Genomic DNA, 22,977 nt, shown 5'->3' with positions numbered 1-22,977 from the left:
CTCACCGACCATAAGAATTTGGCATATTTAGAGTCAGCGAAGCGCCTCAATGCCAGGCAGGCACGATGGGCTTTGTTTTTTGCTCGCTTTAATTTTTTGATAACATATCGCCCTGGGTCAAAAAACATCAAGGCTGATGCGCTCTCGCTGAGTTTTGCTCCAATCCAAGAGACCACCGAGGAGCCATTGCCCATTGTGTCCCCATCATGTATTAAAGTGGGCATTACCCAGGACCTCTTGTCATTAGTCCTTAGAGCACAGGAGCAGGCTCCTCCAGACCTTCCGGTAGGTTTTTTGTTTGTGCCTCCTAGGTTAAGACAGCGAGTGTTCCTGGAATTCCATGCCAAGAAGTCGGCAGGTCACCCGGGTATTGCCAGAACTCGGGAGATGCTATCTAGGGCGGTGTGGTGGCCCTCGGTGGCTAGGGATGTGGATCAGTGAGTTCGGGCATGTGACATCTGTGCCCGAAATAAGACTCCTAGAGGGGTTCCTGTTGGCCCATTACATCCACTCTCTATTCCATCTAAGCCATGGACCCACATTTCAATGGATTTTGTGGTGGACTTGCCCAAATCCTCGGGGATGACAGCCATCTGGGTTGTCGTTGACAGGTTTTCGAAGATTGCGCACTTCGTTCCATTGGTTGGGCTGCCATCGGCCAGACGCCTGTCTGAATTATTTATGCTGCATGTTGTGCACCTCCACGGGTTGCCACTTGATGTGGTCTCTGACCGCGGATCCCAGTTTGTGGCCAAATTCTGGAGGGCATTTTGTTCCGATCTCCAGATCTCTGTCAGCTTGTCGTCAGGCTACCATCCGCAGTCTAATGGGCAGACCTAAAGGGTGAACCAGTCCTTGGAGCAGTTCCTCAGGTGTTATGTCTCCAAGTGTCAGACTGACTGGGTTGCTCATCTGTCCATGGCGGAGTTTGCCTAGAACAACGCGGCTCACTCTGCTACAGGGATCTCTCCCTTCCTTTGTGTGTATGGGCATCATCCTAAGGCCAATTCTTTTGACCCCCTGGACTCCACGCCTGGTGGTTCCTCTGTGGTTTCGGTCCTTAGAGGTATTTGGAGGAAAGTGAAGAAAGCCCTTGTGTCTGTGTCATTAGTGACCAAAAGGGTTTTTGATAAGCGGAAAAGACCCTGCAGCTTCAAATTAGGGGACTTCGTCTGGTTGTCTACCAAGAATTTGAAGTTGAGACAGCCATCTCATAAGTTAGGCCCCCGGTTCATCGGTCCTTATAAGATCACTAGGGTTATCAATCCGGTGGCATTTCAGTTAGATCTACCCCGTTCTTTGGGTATCAATAAAACATTTCATTGTTCCCTTTTAAAACGGGCGATTAGTAATCCTTCTTCCAGTGGAAGACCTTCCCCTCTTCTGATACGTGGCCAGAGGGAGTTTGTTGTTGAAAGGATTCTTGACTCCAAGATGGTTCGGGGTCGGCTGTCATTTTTGGTGCACTGGAAGGGGTATGGCCCGGAGGAGCGGTCGTGGGTGCGCAGTTGTGATCTTCATGCCCCCAGACTGTTACGCTCTTTCTTCTCGCAGTTCCCCAATAAACCCGGTGGTAGGGGTTCTTTGACCCCTCGTCAGAGGGGGGGTACTGTTAGGGTCTCCTGCTCTGTGCTGCCACGTCGTCATGGCAACCGGGAGACAAGTGCTAGCGGAGTAACCTGAGCGTAGCTGATACTCCGGTTCGGGTCTTTTGCTGTGCAGTGGTTACAGGCTCTGTGCACGGCAGGGGATCCGGTGCTGGTTTTTGTGCTCACAGTCTGTGAGGTCTGAGTGGGGCGTGGAAAGCACCTGCTATATAAACCCTCTTCTCAGGTTAGGCAGATGCTGCTGAATCTTTGTTGGTTAGTCAGTTCCTGAAAGCTAGCTAGTACTGTGTAAACTTTGTATTTGTTTGTTGCTTACTGCAAATAGGCCTTGGGATTTGGTATTACACTCTGCCAATCCAGACCTAGCAGTAAGACTGGAGTCAGTCGTTTAACCTGCTGGGGTTCTTTTGCTACTCTGTGAACCTAGCAAGTTTGCGGCTGTATTCTCAGACTTGCCTACCAAAATCCTTTCTCACTGTGCAAGGTGTTCAGGTGTCAGTTTAGTGGCAGTAAGCTGAACCAGTGCACTGCAAGTGAGGACTAGGATTGTGGAGACCCTCCTTGTGTCTATTATTCCATCTCTGACCAAGGAGTTTACTGCCACACCCGTTGGTAACCCTTTAGGGTTTTGCTGTTGCCCTTAGCAACAGCATTTCGGGTTCTCTATGTATTAAATCACTACATCTTGCTTCTTTCCATCTGAGCATTCCTAATATTAGGGAGACACCCAGTTTCTTAGCCTTTGGGCTTCTCTGTTCACTTTGTGTTTATTTTGTTACCCTATCACCTTCTGTGTATGTAATGTCATATTCCCCAGTCTGTCTGTGAGTTCATTTGTTTTGCATCCCTCACCGTTCAGACACCAGTACATTCCTGCTGGCACTGGTGTGCATAACAGATAGGTGACTTAGAGCTCTGTACCTGAAAGTCAGTGACAAGTATGATGTAAGTTGGGGTCTGCGGTATCTTTGCACTGGGAGGCTGCGTACCCCAGTAGGTGTCTCTATTGCTGTCCATCTGTCTGCACTGTTTGCTCATACAGTACCTCATTTATATATTGGCAGCACAGGGTTAAACTAGTGATGAGCGGGTTCGGTTTCTCGGAAACAGAACCCCCCTGAACTTCACCCTTTTTACACGGGTCCGAGCCATACTCGGATTCTCCCGTATGGCTCGGGTAACCCGAGAGCGCCCGAACGTCATCATCCCGCTGTCGGATTCCCGCGAGATTTGGATTCTATATAAGCAGCCGCGCGTCGCCGCCATTTTCACTCGTGCATTGGAAATGTTAGGGAGAGGACGTGGCTGGCGTCCTCTCCGTTATTGTTGAACTTGATTGTGCACTATTGCTTAATTGTGGGGAGGGCCGGGGAGCAGCTGTATACTATAGGAGGAGTACAGTGCAGACTTTTGCTGATCAGTGACCACCAGTTATCCGTTCTCTGCCTGAAAAAAACGCTCCATATCTGTGCTCAGTGTGCTGCATATATCTGTGCTCACACTGCTTAATTGTGGGGACTGGGTAGCAGCTGTATTATATAGCAGGAGTACAGTGCAGAGTTTTGCTGACAGTGACCACCAGTATACGTTGTCTGCCTGAAAAACACTCCATATCTGTGCCAGACTTGCCTACTCTCCCGGAATAGCCGGGAGGCTCCCGAAAATCGGGTGACCCTCCCGGACCCCCGGAAGAGCAGGCAAGTCTCCCGATTACAGGGGTCCCCCCCTGCCCGGCCGCCCACTTAGCGAGTAAAGTGGGCGGTCCGGGCAGGCGATGACGTGATTCTTGTTGAATCGCGTCATCATAGCCACGCCCCATGCTGTATAATGCCGGTAATAGGCTTAGCGGCATTACACGACGGGGGCGGGGCTTACACGGGACGAGCCCGTAGTCACGCCCACGGCCCGCCTCCGCCACGCCTCTGGTCCACCCCCTCTGCACTCACATCGCAGCCCGCCCCCCTGCCGAACCGACCTGGCTGCTCTCTCCCGGAGAGAGCAGCCAAAAAGTCGGTAAGTATGATCTGTGCTCAGTGTGCTGCTTTATTGTGGGGACTGGGGACAACCAGTATAATATTATATAGGAGGAGTACAGTGCAGAGTTTTGCTGACCAGTGACCACCAGTATATAATATATAGCATTACGGTACAGTAGGCCACTGCTGTACCTACCTCTGTGTCGTCATTAAGTATACTATCCATCTAGATTCTATACCTGTGGCGCATTTCAGTTGTGCAGTTTGCTGACACAGTGACCACCAGTATATATAGCAGTACGGTACGGAAGGCCACTGCTGTACCTACCTCTGTGTCGTCATTAAGTATACTATCCATCTACATTCTATACCTGTGGTGCATTTTAGTTTTGCAGTTTGCTGACACAGTGACCACCAGTATACTATATATAGCAGTACGGTACGGAAGGCCACTGCTGTACCTACCTCTGTGTCGTCATTAAGTATACTATCCATCTACATTCTATACCTGTGGTGCATTTTAGTTTTGCAGTTTGCTGACACAGTGACCACCAGTATACTATATATAGCAGTACGGTACGGAAGGCCACTGCTATACCTACCTCTGTGTCGTCATTAAGTATACTATCCATCTACATTCTATACCTGTGGTGCATTTTAGTTTTGCAGTTTGCTGACACAGTGACCACCAGTATACTATATATAGCAGTACGGTATGGAAGGCCACTGCTGTACCTACCTCTGTGTCGTCATTAAGTATACTATCCATCTACATTCTATACCTGTGGTGCATTTTAGTTTTGCAGTTTGCTGACAGTGACCACCAGTATATATAGCAGTACGGTACGGAAGGCCACTGCTCTACCTACCTCTGTGTCGTCAAGTATACTTTCCATCCATACCTGTGGTGCATTTCAGTTGTGCGCAGTATATATAGTAGTAGGCCATTGCTATTGATAGTTACTGGCATATAATTCCACACATTAAAAAATGGAGAACAAAAATGTTGAGGTTAAAATAGGGAAAGATCAAGATCCACTTCCACCTCGTGCTGAAGCTGCTGCCACTAGTCATGGCCGAGACGATGAAATGCCATCAACGTCGTCTGCCAAGGCCGATGCCCAATGTCATAGTAGAGAGCATGTAAAATCCAAAAAACAAAAGTTCAGTAAAATGACCCAAAAATCAAAATTAAAAGCGTCTGAGGAGAAGCGTAAACTTGCCAATATGCCATTTACAACACGGAGTGGCAAGGAACGGCTGAGGCCCTGGCCTATGTTCATGGCTAGTGGTTCAGTTTCACATGAGGATGGAAGCACTCACCCTCTCGCTAGAAAAATGAAAAGACTTAAGCTGGCAAAAGCACAGCAAAGAACTGTGTGTTCTTCTAAATCACAAATACCCAAGGAGAGTCCAATTGTGTTGGTTGCGATGCCTGACCTTCCCAACACTGGACGGGAAGAGCTTGCGCCTTCCACCATTTGCACGCCCCCTGCAAGTGCTAGAAGGAGCACCCGCAGTACAGTTCCTAATAGTCAAATTGAAGATGTCACTGTTGAAGTACACCAGGATGAGGATATGGGTGTTGCTGGCGCTGGGGAGGAAATTGACAAGGAGGATTCTGATGGTGAGGTGGTTTGTTTAAGTCAGGCACCCGGGGAGACACCTGTTGTCCGTGGGACGAATATGGCCATTGACATGCCTGGTCAAAATACAAAAAAAATCAGCTCTTCGGTGTGGAATTATTTCAACACAAATGCGGACAACAGGTGTCAAGCCGTGTGTTGCCTTTGTCAAGCTGTAATAAGTAGGAGTAAGGACGTTAACCACCTCGGAACATCCTCCCTTATACGTCACCTGCAGCGCATTCATCATAAGTCAGTGACAAGTTCAAAAACTTTGGGTGACAGCGGAAGCAGTCCACTGACCACTAAAATCCCTTCCTCTTGTAACCAAGCTCCTACAAACCACACCACCAACTCCCTCAATGTCAATTTCCTCCTTACCCAGGAAAGCCAATAGTCGTGCAGGCCATGTCACTGTCAAGTCTGACGAGTCCTCTCCTGCCTGGGATTCCTCCGATGCATCCTTGAGTGTAACGCCTACTGCTGCTGGCGCTGCTGTTGTAGCTGCTGGGAGTCGATCGTCATCCCAGAGGGGAACTTGTACTACTTCCAGTAAGCAATTGACTGTCCAACAGTCCTTTGCGAGGAAGATGAAATATCACAGCAGTCATCCTGCTGCAAAGCAGATAACTCAGGCCTTGGCAGCCTGGGCGGTGAGAAACGTGGTTCCGGTATCCACCGTTAATTCAGAGGCAACTAGAGACTTGATTGAGGTACTGTGTCCCCGGTACAAAATACCATCTATGTTCCATTTCTCTAGGCAGGCGATACCGAAAATGTACACAGACCTCAGAAAAAGACTCACCAGTGTCCTAAAAAATGCAGTTGTACCCAATGTCCACTTAACCACGGACATGTGGACAAATGGAGCAGGGCAGACTCAGGACTATATGACTGTGACAGCCCACTGGGTAGATGTATTGCCTCCCGCAGCAAGAACAGCAGCCGCGGCACCAGTAGCAGCATCTCGCAAACGCCAACTCATTCCTAGGCAGGCTACGCTTTGTATCACCGCTTTCCAGAAGAGGCACACAGCTGACAACCTCTTACGGAAACTGAGGAAGATCATCGCAGAATGGCTTACCCCAATTGGACTCTCCTGGGGATTTGTGACATCGGACAACGCCAGCAATATTGTGCGTGCATTACATCTGGGCAAATTCCAGCACGTCCCATGTTTTGCACATACATTGAATTTGGTGGTGCAGAATTATAAAAAAAATGACAGGGGCGTGCAAGAGATGCTGTTGGTGGCCCGAAGAATTGCGGGCCACTTTCGGCATTCAGCCACCGCGTACAGAAGACTGGAGCACCACCAAACAGTCCGGAACCTGCCCTGCCATCATCTGAAGCAAGAGGTGGTAACGAGGTGGAATTCAACCCTCTATATGCTTCAGAGGATGGAGGAGCAGCAAAAGGCCATTCAAGCCTATACATCTGCCCACGATATAGGCAAATGAGGGGGAATGCACCTGACTCAAGCGCAGTGGAGAATGATTTCAACGTTGTGCAAGGTTCTGCAACCCTTTGAACTTGCCACATGTGAAGTCAGTTCAGACACTGCCAGCCTGAGTCAGGTCATTCCCCTCATCAGGCTTTTGCAGAAGAAGCTGGAGACATTGAAGGAGGAGCTAAAACAGAGCGATTCCGCTAGGCATGTGGGACTTGTGGATGGAGCCCTTAATTCGCTTAACCAGGATTCACGGGTGGTCAATCTGTTGAAATCAGAGCACTACATTTTGGCCACCGTGCTCGATCCTAGATTTAAAACCTACGTTGTATCTCTCTTTCCGGCAGACACAAGTCTGCAGTGGTTCAAAGACCTGCTGGTGAGAAAATTGTCAAGTCAAGCAGAACGTGACCCGTCAACATCTCCTCCTTCACATTCTCCCGCAACTGGGGGTGCGAGGAAAAGGCTAAGAATTCCGAGCCCACCCACTGGCGGTGATGCAGGGCAGTCTGGAGCGAGTGCTGACATCTGGTCCGGACTGAAGGACCTGCCAACGATTACTGACATGTCGTCTACTGTCACTTCATATGATTCTCTCACCATTGAAAGAATGGTGGAGGATTATATGAGTGACCGCATCCAAGTAGGCACGTCAGACAGTCCGTACGTATACTGGCAGGAAAAAGAGGCAATTTGGAGGCCCTTGCACAAACTGGCTTTATTCTACCTAAGTTGCCCTCCCTCCAGTGTGTACTCCGAAAGAGTGTTTAGTGCAGCCGCTCACCTTGTCAGCAATCGGCGTACGAGGTTACTTCCAGAAAATGTGGAGAAGATGATGTTCATCAAAATGAATTATAATCAATTCCTCCGTGGAGACATTCACCAGCAGCAATTGCCTCCACAAAGTACACAGGGACCTGAGATGGTGGATTCCAGTGGGGACGAATTAATAATCTGTGAGGAGGGGGATGTACACAGTGAAAGGGGTGAGGAATTGGAGGATGATGTAGAGCCAGTTTGTGCAAGGAGAGATTGATTGCTTCTTTATTTGGTGGGGGCCCAAACCAACCAGTCATTTCAGTCACAGTCGTGTGGCAGACCCTGTCGTTGAAATGATGGGTTCGTTAAAGTGTGCATGTCCTGTTTATACAACATAAGGGTGGGTGGGAGGGCCCAAGGACAATTCCATCTTGCACCTCTTTTTTCTTTCATTTTTCTTTGCATCATGTGCTGTTTGGGGGCTATTTTTTTGAAGTGCCATCCTGTCTGACACTGCAGTGCCACTCCTAGATGGGCCAGGTGTTTGTGTCGGCCACTTGTGTCGCTTAGCTTAGTCACACAGCGACCTTGGTGCACCTCTTTTTTTCTTTGCATCATGTGCTGTTTGGCGACAATTTTTTTGAAGTGCCATCCTGCCTGACACTGCAGTGCCACTCCTAGATGGGCCAGGTGTTTGTGTCGGCCACTTGTGTCGCTTAGCTTAGTCACACAGCGATCTTGGTGCGCCTCTTTTTTTCTTTGCATCATGTGCTGTTTGGGGACCATTTTTTTGAAGTGCCATCCTGCCTGACACTGCAGTGCCACTCCTAGATGGGCCAGGTGTTTGTGTCGGCCACTTGTGTCGCTTAGCTTAGCCATCCAGCGACCTCGGTGTAAATTTTAGGACTTTAAATAATATTGTGAGGTGTGAGGTGTTCAGAATAGACTGGAAATGAGTGGAAATTATGGTTATTGAGGTTAATAATACTATGGGATCAAAATGACCCCCAAATTCTATGATTTAAGCTGTATTTTAGGGTTTTTTGTAAAAAACACCCGAATCCAAAACACACCCGAATCCGACAAAAAAATTTCGGTGAGGTTTTGCCAAATACGCGTCCGAATCCAAAACACGGCCGCGGAACCAAATCCAAAACCAAAACACAAAACCCGAAAAATGATGCACATCACTAGGTTAAACATGTCATGTTTGAGGTCACTAACAAGTGAGTTGGGCACCTGCGCACAAGTTCTTGTATCGAATTGATCACCTAGTGCAAGACATGTGTGTAATAATGCACTGCAAAATGCAGTAACCAGCACTGCACATCCTGTCCCAGGTGACCGCTGGGTGAGGCAGGGGCAGATGAATGCAGTGAGAGCTGCACAATGGGAAGCGGCAAGGGATAGTGTAGCTGAGGGTTTATCTGTATAGCTTAGTGTGGGGCATGGTATACCCCATCCCCCTGCTGTGGTGCCCTGTATGTGCGGTGTTATACTCTGTTACTGCAGCTCAGTGACATGCTCATGGACAGCAGACAGGATATAGTGCTATTAGCTGCTGCTGTACCTCCTGACTAATACACGGGTTCAGTATGTGTGTTACGATACTGATGCCGGCGTCCTGATATTTAAAATCTCGACAGGGGGAGGTAGGTATGCTATCCCCTCTACCATAACCCTCCAGTCCTGCAGCCTAACCCTAACCTCCCCCTATAGTGCCTAACCCTAATCACCCCCCCCCCCTCCACACACACACACACACACACACACACACACACACACACACACACACTCACTCACAGTGGTGCATTTTGTTTTATGCATTTGCAACACATTCAACTACCCCCCCCCCCCTCCCCCCTACCTCCCGAACATCACTGCCACTGCCGATACAAGACTTACTGAAGATACAGGACTTTAACAGCAATGATAATGGAAAAATTTGTATGAAATTGTAAATCTAGGATTTACAATTTTAGAATTTGATTTGTTATTTAGATTTATTAGCAGTAACTTTGCATACCTCCCAACATGACCCTCTCCAGGAGGGACAGAATGCTCTGCTCCTGGACTTCCCTCTTACTCTATGATTGCCATTGCCTGTGCTGAAAAACTGTTCTTATCCAGTGCGGTACAGTGGACCCACTTAGCAGGAAAGATCCAGCACATGTGCTCCTATCCGACCGCCCACACATATGCGGAGAGGCCGCATCCACCGGACCCAAACACAGCATGCTGCAGTTGAGGCGGATGACAGGACGATCGGATTTCAAGGACAACACATACATTTGAATGTCCGGCTGTGTTCTACTTGAAATTCAGTCATGGCAGTGGCTGGATACCTTTCTGCGGCATCCGGCAAAAAGGCATAGTTTGAATCCACATAGCGTTTTTGATGGACCAGGGTCCTGCTAAACTGGTCCGATGAAAATGTTAAGATGAAAGTCCAGGAGCAGAGATTTTGGCCCTCCTGAAGAGGGTCATGTTGGGAGGTACTGTATAAGGAGAAACAAATGTTGTTAGAAATAGAAGCATCATGTTACCCTCAATCCTCAATATAATAAATACTAATAATCTCTTTGCACGTCTATAATCATGTCCCATGCTACAATTTGCAGCAGACATATAAATGCGTATTATAAGATCTTTTCTGGGTTCCTGCACCTTTAAGGCATCAGAAAAGAAATGAATAAATCTTGCTGTGGCAAGTGTTTCGTTGGCATTTGCAATGTTTACTTCCACAAAGCAGTGAGTGTGTGTGTGTCAGAGGGGCGTGCAGTTCAGAAAGCTATAAAGGACAGCAGTTGGGAATTTCATTCATTCAGACAGCTCACAGGCTGTGTGCTGAACAAGCCCTGCACTATAACACTGTGCTACAAGTGCACAATGCAGAGCTCTGCCTGGAAGATCAGGTGTGCTGCTCTGTGCTTCACTCTCTTATCCATCACTGGAGTCCAGCTCAGGCCCATGGGTGAGCAAGAGAAAATGATTCAGCTGGAAGCACTGAAGAAGAGCATATTGGATCGCTTGGGCTTGCACAAACCTCCGGTTATTAGAGAGAAAATGGACAGAGATGAAATCCGCAAGATGCACTGGTTATTATACCAGGAGAAGTTAATGGAGCTCAGGCAAAACCTTAGCAAGGAGGAGACTCCAGAAAGAAGAGTACATCTGCTAACACCGAAATGTAAGTGAGGACACTAAAACTTGCCATAGGAGTTATTGTAAGGTGTAAGCTCTTTAGGAGTAGCCATCTTTTTGTGCTCTATTCTAATATATTTACATTTTGAGAATGCAGATGCTGTACAAAAATTGATTAGAGTACTTATATTTATAGTCTGAATACAGTACTTTGATGGATAGATTATTACATAGATCCCTAGGGGGGAAAAATAATTTGGTAGAGATAGATAGATAGATAGATAGATAGATAGATAGATAGATAGATAGATAGATAGATAGATAGATAGATAGATAGATAGATACTGTCACATTTAAATGTATGCATTTAGTGTTTGTAACAATTCTACATACATAAGTCAATAACGTCACCTATGGCAGGTAGTCTTACTTTTGCCATGCCAGAATATTGCTGCTGTGATTGCCCTTCAGATCAGTGCATATTTATATTCTCTGTGTCTGACTTTCTTGGATCAAACTCTTGGGAACATGACCTGTAAAATGATGAGCAAAGAAGGGATAAAATTCTATAATCAAATTCATTCGGTTATGCAATTTTTTACTGTTCTAGTTCTACCTTTGGGTAAATAAGAGACCATAGGCAATACAGGTTGAGTATCCCATATCCAAATATTCCGAAATACGGAATTTTTTGAGTGAGACTGAGATAGTGAAACCTTTGTTTTCTGATGGCTCACTGTACACAAGCTTTGTTTAATACACAAAGATATTAAAAATATTGTATTAAATGACCTTAAGGCTGTGTATATAAGGTGTATATGAAACATAAATGAATTGTGTGAATGTAGACACACTTTGCTTAATGCACAAAGTTATTAAAATATTGGCTAAAATGACCTTCAGGCTGTGTGCATAAGGTGTATATGAAACATAAATGCATTCTGTGCTTAGACTTGGGTCCCATCCCCATGATATCACATTATGGTATGCAATTATTCCTAAATACGGAATAATCCGATATCCAAAATACTTCTGGTCCCAAGCATTTTGGATAAGGGATACTCAACCTGTCTGTCTGTCTATCTATCTATCTATCTATCTATCTATCTATCTATCTATCTATCTATCTCTGATTAAAGTAGTTTTAAAAAAAGGCATTTTTGAAAAATGACTTTTATATGACTTTGTAATCAGCAAAGACCACTGCACTATAATTAGGAGACAACAGACAAAAATAACATTAATAATGTTGACTACTACAATGTATTTGAACATTAACACAATAAGGTATATGGTAGTTCAACTGAGCATCTGAAGGCCGCATAGTAATTTGCACAGGTTGATACTGACAAGTTACTTCTGAACTGAAGGTGAGCCCTTTAAACTACACCCACTTCACCATGCATCTATAGAACACCATTGTAATTTAACAACTTGGCTTAGTGTAGCTAACATAATGCATACTGCATATACTGTAAGACTATAACAGACATATAAAAGGAGCATGAGACAAGTGGCACCCACTACAACATCCAAAATTACGGAGTGCAAGGTTTTATAAATGTTGACAGAAAAATGGAGCAAAAACCAGCAACATCCAAAAGATAACTTTTATAAAGCTTTCATAATTCCAAAAAAGATTCCATAAAGTGCATTGTGCATGAAAAACAGGAGATCAGTCATAACAATATAGTTGGCAAAGGGCATATTAGCATACTGTTACTTAGCCAAGAAGTGTTTGGATCCTCCTGCATGGTGTGCATCCGGCTCGATGGCCGTTTCGGTGTGCAATCCACACCTTATTCATGAGCAAGTAAAACACTGTGAATGGCCCAAATATATACCTGAGGTAAAACAGATAAACAGACTCACCTGTAACATAATCACAAACAGCTGTTGTGATTATGTTACAGGTGAGTCTGTTTGTCTGTTGTACCTCAGGTATATATTTGGGCCATTCACAGTGTATCACTTGCTCATGAATAAGGTGTGGATTGCACACCGAAACGGCCGTCGAGCCGGATGCACACCATGCAGGAGGATCCAAACACTTCTTGGCTAAGTAACAGTATGCTAATATGCCCTTTGCCAACTATATTGTTATGACTGATCTCCTGTTTTTCATGCACAATGCACTTTATGGAATCTTTTTTGGAATTATGAAAGACATAAAAGGGATATCTATCTTTGACTTTCTAACACTAATGGTACAATTTATGTTTCCTAACTGTCCTCTGCATTACAATAAGTCATGACCTATAAGCATGAATATTACTAAAAGTGATTTGCGATATATTGATATACAAAGTACACTCAACAAGACTAAAAAACGTCATAAAATGTGTTCTTTATTACAGTAGAACGAAGCACAAAGACACGTGAGATGCAAGGAAGTAACAGTCATCACTACAACCTGGTGTTCTCTCGGACTCAGACATTCCATCTTCAGCTGAACGTCATGCGAGCACAGCTCAAACTATGTAAAGATATATTGGCTGCATGGAGACCAGAAGCAGCAAACTCATCATCTAAGGCTGTCGTGAACGTTTATAAAGTGATAGATTCAGAAAATAACAATGAGGTGCAAGAACATAACTTACTAGATTCTAAACCTGTAGATACGGACACGCTGACATTAAATGTTGGTAGTGCAGTACAGCAGTGGCTTGCAAGTTCTGAGACATCTCTCCGACTTGAGTTAGTCATTACATTGGACAACCCTGTGAGTGATGGCAGCACAGAAATGGGAGCAGATGATGCCCTTGTATTAGAGGTAGAAACTCAGGAAAACACATACTTCAAAACGAGAAAAGCCCGGTCACTTGCTGCAGATGAGGACTGTAAGAAGAGCGAGAAAAAGTGTTGTCGGAAGTCATTACTGGTGTCTTTTGAGGAGATTGGTTGGAGTGATTGGATTGTTCAGCCGTCCACCTATGAGATGCGATTTTGTGATGGGTCTTGTCCACACAACTACAAACCAGCCAGCATGCATGCTCAAATTAAATACAGAATGCATCACATAAATGGGAATACTCCAGCCCCTTGCTGTGTTCCTGGGAGCTATGATCCCATGGTACTCATGCATTATAATTCTGACCGCAAACTAGTTTTTACGGTCTTCGAGGACATGATTGTTAGAAAGTGCCACTGTGCCTAAAGAGCAATTGATTTTTTTTCAGCTTTTGACATTCCAAACCTATGATTTAACCTGTGCCACGGAGATAGTATCTTTAGGAGCTGCTTCAGATACGGAACATCTCTTGTTTACAAACTATATTAAGCCACATGTAGAAAATTGTGGAGAAATAACATAAACAACAACAACAACAAAAAATCCTGCTCAGCTCAATTCAGTTTTTACCCGGGCTTCAAGTACGAGCTGACTTTGGTCTGTAACAACTTATTAATTCTAATTCAGAAAGAAACCATTGGAAGATACCCTGACAAAATCAACACTCACATGGAGTATCAATAAAATGTGGCTCCAACGGATATGAATATAAAACAGATGTACGATATCTTATTTATAGCACTGTGGCACCTTTACACAGCAGATCTGGATTGTAAAATACAGTGATCCATGGAAACGATTTACTATACATTGCTTTTCATTGCTCTCCATTTGGACATAATTGCTGACTGAGCTGATGTTTTATAAAAAAAAAAAAAAAAACCTTATAACAACCAGAAGATTAGGACTTTTTTTGACAACAGTGCAAAACAGAATAATGATTTTCAGAAATAATGCATTTTCATGAATTCAGTTCAAGAGGTATCAGGATTGTTATGTTCAACACAGTCTTTTAAAAGAACATATTATGCAGTTTATTAAATACTGTATACCATATTGTTTACATTGAAAAGTAAGGTAAAAAGACATGATAACATTTATTTATCGCATTATTGATCAAAATCTGGTAATTTGGGAATCAAATCGGATTTCTCAGGACTGATATGGTTAAAAGACAAGTTTTAGACTAAATTTAGGGTGAGAGATAAATTTGTAAGTGATAACCACTAGCTAATCAGCTTCTACCTTAAGCCCCGTACACACGCGGAGAGATATGTGCTGAGCGATCTGTCACAGACCGCTCAGCACACCTCTCCTCCCACTCAGCACAGCGCAATGTGTGCTGAGCGAGGGAGGGGGGGGGGGGGCGCTCATTTCACCCAGCGGTGAAATGAGTGACCTGCTAGATTGAGCCTGCATGCAGGCCAATCTAGTACCAGTGATAGCGACGCGGGTGGCGCCTTGCATCACTATCACTGTGGGCATGGCCGCAACTGGGGGGGATAAGGGGGCATGCGCCCCGGGTGCAGAATCTGAGAGGGCGCAGAGATGGGCGCTCTGCCTCTCCTCCTTCCTTTCAGACCTAAGAGCTGCCCCCTTTAATTTCCCAAGCGCTGGTCCATGGTCACTCACACACTCCTGTGCCTGTGTAAACTATGTCTGCCCTCGGCCATGTTCCTCAGGGCTTCCCCCTTCCTGCACGACAGCTCCACCAGAGGAGGACAGGGCTAGAGGAAACTGCAGCAGCTGATAATTAGTATGGGCACTGAGGTGAGGTCTCTTTTCGCCAGGACAGCTGTTGCCTCCCAAAGAGTGGTCCTAGGTCGGTCCCTACTGGCATGCAGGGCTTTGTAGTCCTATAGCAGTTGGTGCCCCCTCCCCTCCCCCCCAGTGTGTGTGATACAGTGATTGCATGGCTTATATCGGGTATATTACACCAGCCAGTCCTAGGGGCTCCTCTCTGCAGCCAGGATAACCCACATTGTGTGTGTGTCCTCCCCAGAGAGTTGGTACCCTTCCTCTTGAATTGGCCCTAGGTCCTGACTGGCATGCTGTGCTTTGTAGTCCTACAGCAGTTGGCCAGTCAGAGTCCTCCACAATACTGTATCTGAGATTAGTTTTTTTTTGTGTTCCTATTCATTTTCCTAGGGAATGTGTGCTGGATGCACCCTGACGGTGCTGGTTGTCACTTTGCCAACAGTTTATTACTGTGTTTTTGACATGGCTTCAAAGTGTGTGTGTGTGTGTGTGTGTGTGTGTGTGTGTGTGTGTGTGTGTGTGTGTGTGTGTGTGTGTGTGTGTGTGTGTGTGTGTGTGTGTGTGTGTGTGTGTGTGTGTGTGTGTGTGCGTGCATGGGGGGGAGGGGGGCCGCCAAATTACTGCCTTGCCCTGGGTGCCAAAAATCCTAGTTTTGGCCCAGCTGTGGGGCATACACACGGAGTCAGATTGCTTAGAATTTAAGCACAGATCTCTCCGTGTGTACCACCTTTACACTTTATAGGATGTGTTTAAAAAATAACAGAAGCTAAATGGTTAGTACTTTATCTCTCACAATTTTATATCTTTCTAAGCTTTGATAAATATCCCCCTTGGTCTTAGAGCCTTCTCTAGATATGCATTTGTCCCTCTTCTTGCTAAGAGTTTTTTTTCCGCTGACATAATTAGCACACAGCACAGTCATGGAAAAAGGGAGTATAACTGTGTATTTTGTTTACAATGAACGATTTGATTGCACTATTACAAATGTATACTGAAAATCTATGTAAAGAAAGGGCTTCATCAGCGTTTTACCTTGAGATGCACATTTATTTACAGTATGTCAAAGCATACTGTGCAGAAAAAGACATGTTTTGTGCATGTTTACTTTGCTGATTTGGGGAAATAATGTGTGATTCACTTCTATTTTCACATATAATGTAGCTTAACATTTACAAATTTGAGTTTTTCATTATATTTAAAAAAATCTATTCTAGATAAGGGTGTGGTATAACAGATAGACAGTGTCTTGTTAGACAGTCAATAGATAGACACCACATGTTAGACAGTCAAAAGGTCGACAGGGTCAAAAGGCAGACATGAAAATAGTCGACATAAAAAAAGGTAGACAACATTTTTGTTGCATTTTTGAGCTTTGTGTGTATAGTTTTGTCATCTGGGACCCCCAATTGTAGAAAGGTATCCCCTCGCCGGGCTCGCCACGCTTCGGGCTCGGTGGCTCGCTGTGCTCGCCACAAGGTTTATAACCAAATCTATGCCGACATGGATAGAGAAGGTATGAAAAAGTCCAAGTACATGTAAAATTTTAAAAATCCCCGTGTCTGCTATTTTTATGTCGACCATTTTCATGTCGACCTTTTGACCCTGTATACATTTTGCACTTGTCGACATTTTGTACTGTCTACATTTTTCATGTAGATCTTTTGACCCTGACGACCTAATGTCTCATACCCTCCAACATTTTACACATAAAAATCTGTACAAATTAGGAAAGGGGGCATTGTCATGGGTAAAGGGGATGTGGTCACGCCCCTTTTCCTATTCTTTCAATGGAAGAATGGAGAACAATAAATCGGTACAGACCATAAAAAAAAGGTACTGTACCTGGTAAAGAGGTACAGTTGGAGGGTATGATGTCTGTCTAACATATGGTGTCTATATATTGACTGTCTAACTAGACACTGTCTATCTATCATCCGGATACCTCTAGATCATAGGTTCTCAAACTCGGTCCTCAGGACCCCACACAGTGCATGTTTTGCAGGTCTCATCACAAAATCACAAGTGAAATAATTAGCTCCACCTGTGGACCTTTTAAAAAGTGTCAGTGAGTAATTAATACACCTGTGCACCTACTGGGTTACCTGCAAAACATGCACTGTGTGGGGTCCTGAGGACCGAGTTTGAGAACCCCTGCTCTAGATCATAGGTTCTCAAACTCATAACTCATAACTTCATGAACCAGGTGAATCAACTGATTTAATATTGATGTAAAAAAGATCTTTACATCATGGGTGTAACCAAAACAAGTGCAATGACCAGAGATAATTAGACATATTGTAAAACATGCAAAACTGCTTTATTTGTCAGGGATCAGCCAGGAATAAATTAACTATGGTATCCCCGCATATCAAAATAAGGAACCAGTAACTACATTTGTTACACATGCCCTGACGTATGTTTAGTTCGTGCTGAATAAGCAGATTTATGAGTTTCACATTATCTCTGATTGTCTGATGTCATTGTTCCTGGAGAATGTACTATACTGGAAGATCATATGCCACTAGGATCATAAACATTACATATACAGTAGTAAATACAACATGTGAGGATAAAACAAATATGTGTCTTCACAGCTTTTGTGCTATCATAGTCAATTAACTACTGTAGGAGTTCATGGGGGCCGGATCTGTTATAACTATATACTGTCAGTAAAAGGGCTTCATACAGTAGTATATACTGTATATATTCTGTCTTGCAGTGTGTGTCCTGCACCTGGCATATTTGCTTGAAGTGAATGGAACACACAATTAAAGTAATGGCACTTTATGTGAGAGGTGCTAGGACAGTTATGCTGTTATATACTACTGCCCATTGCTACTAGCCAATATTACAGTATCTCTTTATTTCTGCCGTTCTGGGAATTTTTGGGGGGAATGTTAACTCTTGCAATTGCATTCTTTTGAGAATGAATTGTCTCCCTTATTCCTGCACTGACCACAATCAGAGCAAGATATCTGCACCCTGGTCACATAAACCTGCTGATTATAAAGGGGATTAAGATCATTTGAAATCATATCTCATATTTCTCATCTATGTGGAACAAGTCCATCATAACTACTACCACTACTAATTCCCATTACTGCAGATTACGTTCCAGTAAAATATGTTTGCGAGTTTAATTGAAATGTACACACAAAACCGACTAATCAGTTCCAGCTCAGCTAGAAGTCTGATTGAACCACATACAGTAGCTCAGGTGGGTTCAAATTGTAAGACTTCTGCCTGTTTTACAGGTATATTTGTAGATGCCACTGACATACTATATAACATGATATGCTGTTAAACCTTTCCCTAGGTATTAAGAAATTTAAAGGTCTATTTACTAAGCCTTGGATGGAGATAAAGTCGCTGGAGATAAAGTACCAGCCAATCAGCTACTAACTGTAATTTTTCAAAAACAGCCTGTGGCATAGCAGTTTGGAGCTGATAGGCTTGTACATTACCTCAATCCACTTTATCTCCATCCAAGGCTTAGTAAATAGACCTCTAAGTTACAAAAAGGAGGTTATTTAAGAATATATTATATTATTATTATTATTATTATTATTATTATTATTATTATTATTGTTATTATTGTTTTAAGTGCAACAACATATTTATGTGTTTTTATTTATTGATAATTTATTGTCTCTGAATTTATTATAAATGTTGTTTGTATTTTTTTAAATGAAGCATTTGCGGAGTATATTTTTTCATATATTTAAGAAAAGATAAAATGTGTCTGGATTTATTAGAATAATGCCTATCTCAAATAAACTATTTTTAGAATGAAAACATTAGTTTCCTTTGTCCACCACCTGCGCACACTGAAAAGGTCACGGCTGCAAGTTGCTTGGTGTTGTATAAAGCAGGCCTACCCTTATCTAATGATAACATGTTTATAACGACGTCACAAGAGTTTTTCTTCACCAATTCTACATCATAGCATATTGCTCATTTACACCCTTCACAATATTGTGGGTAGGAAGTATCATACGCTATACAACCCACCCCGTTTCTGCATGCATCCCAGCATTTATTAACACAGTTGCATGAATATTTACACTAGTGACAGTTCTGTCTCTTGAGGTGTGAGGAATTCTTGGTTTATGACCCGGCAGTCCAACTGCGCATGCACAACTATCAGTCAGTACATGGACAGCCACCAGGGGGGCAGAGTGGGATACCGTTGGATACTTCTCTGGGTATATTTGTGGAAAGAATACCACAGGCTTCTTTCAGACACAAGCCATACAGATACCTCCCAACTTACGTCTCTTCGGAATAGGGACATGCCGTGCCAGAGGCGCGATCGTGGCTGGAAAGGGGATGGGACCTCGGGTGGAGGGCAGAGGCCTCTGTGGAGGGGGTGGGCTTAGTGCTACAACCCCCATTTTAGTCATTTTGGGGACGTGTCCAGTGGCTGGACAGCCCCCGGCTCCCGTCCTTGCACTGATAGATGCCATGCTCATGCGCTCAGCATCTATTGCGCTCAGCATCTATTCAGTTATCACCAGCTGCTTAGCAGAGCAGCGGTGATCACTGTCTTTCCCAACTGTTTCCCCACCACCCGTGGGACACTGCGGCCTGCGAGTGAGACAGTGTCCAATTAGCAGGACTGTCCCGCTAAATGCGGGACAGTTGGGAGGTATGCATACATCCCAACTGTCCAGATTCTAGTGGGAAAGTCCCGCTATTTGGATACTGTCCCACCCACGGGCTGCAGTGTCCCACAGGTGTGGGGGGAAATTGGGGGTGCCCTGATCACCTGCTGCTCTGCAAAGCAGCAAGTGACCCCTGAATAGATGCCGTGCACTAATCAGTGCAGGGAGGTGAGCCGGGGGGTGCCCAGTTGCTCAGGGTTCCCAAAATTACAGAAACAGGTCCGTGGTACAAGGCCACACCCACTATATCTAATCGTGTAGATCACACGTCTGCTGTGTGGTGTTCTGTGGGAAATGAATGCCCGAGAATAAAACTGAGTGAGTATTACAAAATAAATGCTGCATTAATAAGGTCATGAAGATGCGGTGGCTGATATCATTTAGTCAAATACTGATAATAAGAACCTCAATTTATTTTCAGTCATTATTCAAGTAGCAGTTCATTTAATTTAGCTAGTATGTCGTATTCGACTTGGTATTGTTAGGTGTGCTTCTGCCTTCTGAATTGTTGTTTCTACAATAGTCCTAAATCTGAGGCTTTTTGCATATACAAAAATTTATTTTCAGCTAACCCCAGAGGGAATATGGTTTAGTGCACCCAGATGTATATAAAACAAAGCAGAGTCTCCTGAATAAATAGTACTGAAGTCCTATTTTCATTCTTGGGGAGAGATGTATCAAAGCTTGGAGAGTGATAAAGTGGAAGGAGATAAAGTACCAGGCAATCAGCCACATTACAGGCTGTGTTTGAAAAATAACAGCTAGGAGCTGATTGGTTTGTACTCTCTCCACTTTACCACTCTCCAATCTCCCCCTATATTACATCCCTCAGTTTCATAAAAAAAAACCTTTATCCAAATCAACCCTAATAAATCATCACCCACCCCTATATCTTACTATGATGTTCCATAAACTTAGCTGTCAGGCAGGTCTTGCCAAGGCTGCTGCTGTTAGTGAGGAGGAGGTGGGCGCAGGGACGTGCAGTCAGGGGAGGCAGGAGAGGCAGTGCCTCCCCTGTGATTAATTATTAAAATAATATAAAGAAGATACTTATGACACATATTCTGTGTCATAAGTATCTTCTTTAATTAATTCTAATAATTTTTGCCGTTTAATGTGCTTGCGAGGCACTGACAGCAGGTGCCTCTCATACAGAATTGAAACGGGACTGAGCGGGTGGCGGGGCCAAGCACTGGGCTGTAAAAGCCCATTCAAAACAGATGGGGAAGCGGCACTTATACAAGTGCCTCGCTGACAGGGACACCACCCCCATGTCAGCGAGGCACCTGTGATTGGACAGCGGATCCAGTGCTGGATCTGCTGTCCAATCCCACACATGCGACGCTGGAGGCGGCGGGTCCCGGCGGTGAGTGTTGCGGGAGTGCGGCTCTCCCCCGACCTCCTCCGTCTTCCTGCTGACCAAAGCGCCGTGATGTGCGGCTCTCCCCCTCCTCCACCCTCCCGCTGACCGGAGCGGCTCTCCCCAGCAGCAGCAGAGGTACTGTTTGTGTGTGTTGTGTGTGTGTGTGTGTCCAGCAGCAGCAGCAGGTAGGGAGGGGAGGGGTGGGGGGGGGACGTTCAGCAGCAGCAGCAGAGGTAGTGTGTGTGTGTGTGTGTGTGTGTGTGTGTGTGTGTGTGTCAAGCAGCAGCAGGTGTGTGTGTGTGTGTGTGTGTGTGGGGGGGGGGGGGGGGGGGTGTCCAGCAGCAGCAGAGGTAGTGTTTGTGTGTGTTGTGTGTGTGTGTGTCCAGCAGCAGCAGGTAGGGGGGTGGGGGTGGGGGTGGGGATCGTCCAGCAGCAGCAGCAGAGGTAGTGTGTGTGTGTGTGTGTGTGTGTGTGTGTGTCCAGCAGCAGCAGATGTGTGTGTGTGTGTGTGTGTGTGTGTGTGTGTGTGTGTGTGTGTGTGTGTGTGTGTGTGTGTGGGGGGGGGATGTCCAGCAGCAGCAGAGGTAGTGTTTGTGTGTGTTGTGTGTGTGTGTGTGTCCAGCAGCAGCTGGTAGGGGTGGGGGGGGGGGGTCGTCCAGCAGCAGCAGCAGAGTGTGTGTGTGTGTGTGTGTCCGTCCAGCAGCAGCAGGTGTGTGTGGGGGGGGGAGGGGGTCCAGCAGCAGCAGGTAGGGGGGAGGGGGGGGGTGTGCAGCAGCAGGTAGGGGTGTGTGTGTGTGTGTGTGTGTGTGTGTGTCGGTCTCGTGCGGCTCTACCCAGCAGCAGGTAGGGGGGGGGGGGGGTGTCCTACCAGCTCAATATCTTTTCCCCGTATTTAATTAACCCCCAGCCTGCCACGCTGTCACTTGCACCTGTTACACGTGACTTCTGCACGATACCTGCTCTCATAGGTAGCCTATTGGTCCACCGCGGGCACCGTATATACGAACGTACGGGACCCATCACCTCCGATCATTAAACGATGGCACATATGCCTGGAGGTGACGGGTCCTGTACGTTCGTACATACGGTGCCCGTGGTGGAACAATAGGCTACCTATGACAGCAGGTACCGTGCCGAAGAAGTCACGTGTAACAGGAGATGCAGAAGCAACTGACAGCGCAGTAGGCTGAGGATTAATAGAACATACGGAGAAAAGACATCGGGCCAGTAACAGGTTTTACCGCTATATTACTGCTTAGTACATCCCGCCCTCACTCTCTCTCTCTCTCTCTCTCTCTCTCTCTCTCTCTCTCTCAGTTTGTAAGTATAATGTTCATTTTTACAGGTACCCCTACCCTATTGGATTCTACTGGACAAGTGGACATGATCGGCGTGGGATGTAGGTAAGTAATCTGTCTCTCATTTTTACAGGTACCCCTATTGGATTCTACTGGACAAGGTGACGTGACCGGCGTGGGATGTAGGTAAGTATGTGTGAGTGTGTAAGTGTGTTTTAATAAATTTTTACTTTCACGGTGTGTGAGTTGTGTTTTTATTTGGGTATTTTTTTGTTGTTGTAGAACTACAGGTACCAGCGGGCCCATTATTTCCCCGCATGCTGGTACTTGAGGTTCTCCAAGTACCAGCAAGCGGGGGAGGCTTGCTGGGCCTTCTAGTTCCACAACAAAAAAACAATATTCTTTTTTTTACACACATGACTATCAGCCCGGCATCCACCGCCCAGGGGTGCTGGGGACAGCCTCGGGCTTCACCCCTGGCCCTTGGGTGCCTGGAGGGGGGGTGACCCCTTGATTTAAGGGGTCCCCACTCCTCCAGGGAA

General features: G+C 45.3%; 1 protein-coding gene across 1 annotated transcript; it reads left to right on the top strand.

The window, feature by feature from the left end:
• Positions 1-10,278: 10,278 nt before the first annotated feature.
• Positions 10,279-14,625, top strand: GDF15 (growth differentiation factor 15). The gene is made up of 2 exons (XM_063929691.1): positions 10,279-10,607; positions 12,919-14,625. The coding sequence occupies exons 1-2, from the start codon at positions 10,307-10,309 to the stop codon at positions 13,716-13,718; spliced, it is 1,101 nt and encodes a 366-aa protein (XP_063785761.1). The 5' UTR covers positions 10,279-10,306; the 3' UTR covers positions 13,719-14,625.
• Positions 14,626-22,977: the final 8,352 nt, after the last annotated feature.

This window comes from Pseudophryne corroboree, chromosome 1 (genome assembly GCF_028390025.1).
Source record: "Pseudophryne corroboree isolate aPseCor3 chromosome 1, aPseCor3.hap2, whole genome shotgun sequence".
Classification (NCBI taxonomy): Eukaryota; Metazoa; Chordata; class Amphibia; order Anura; family Myobatrachidae; genus Pseudophryne; species Pseudophryne corroboree.
The sequence above is the reverse complement of the archived record's forward strand: the minus strand, read 5'-3'. Positions and strand labels throughout refer to the sequence as shown.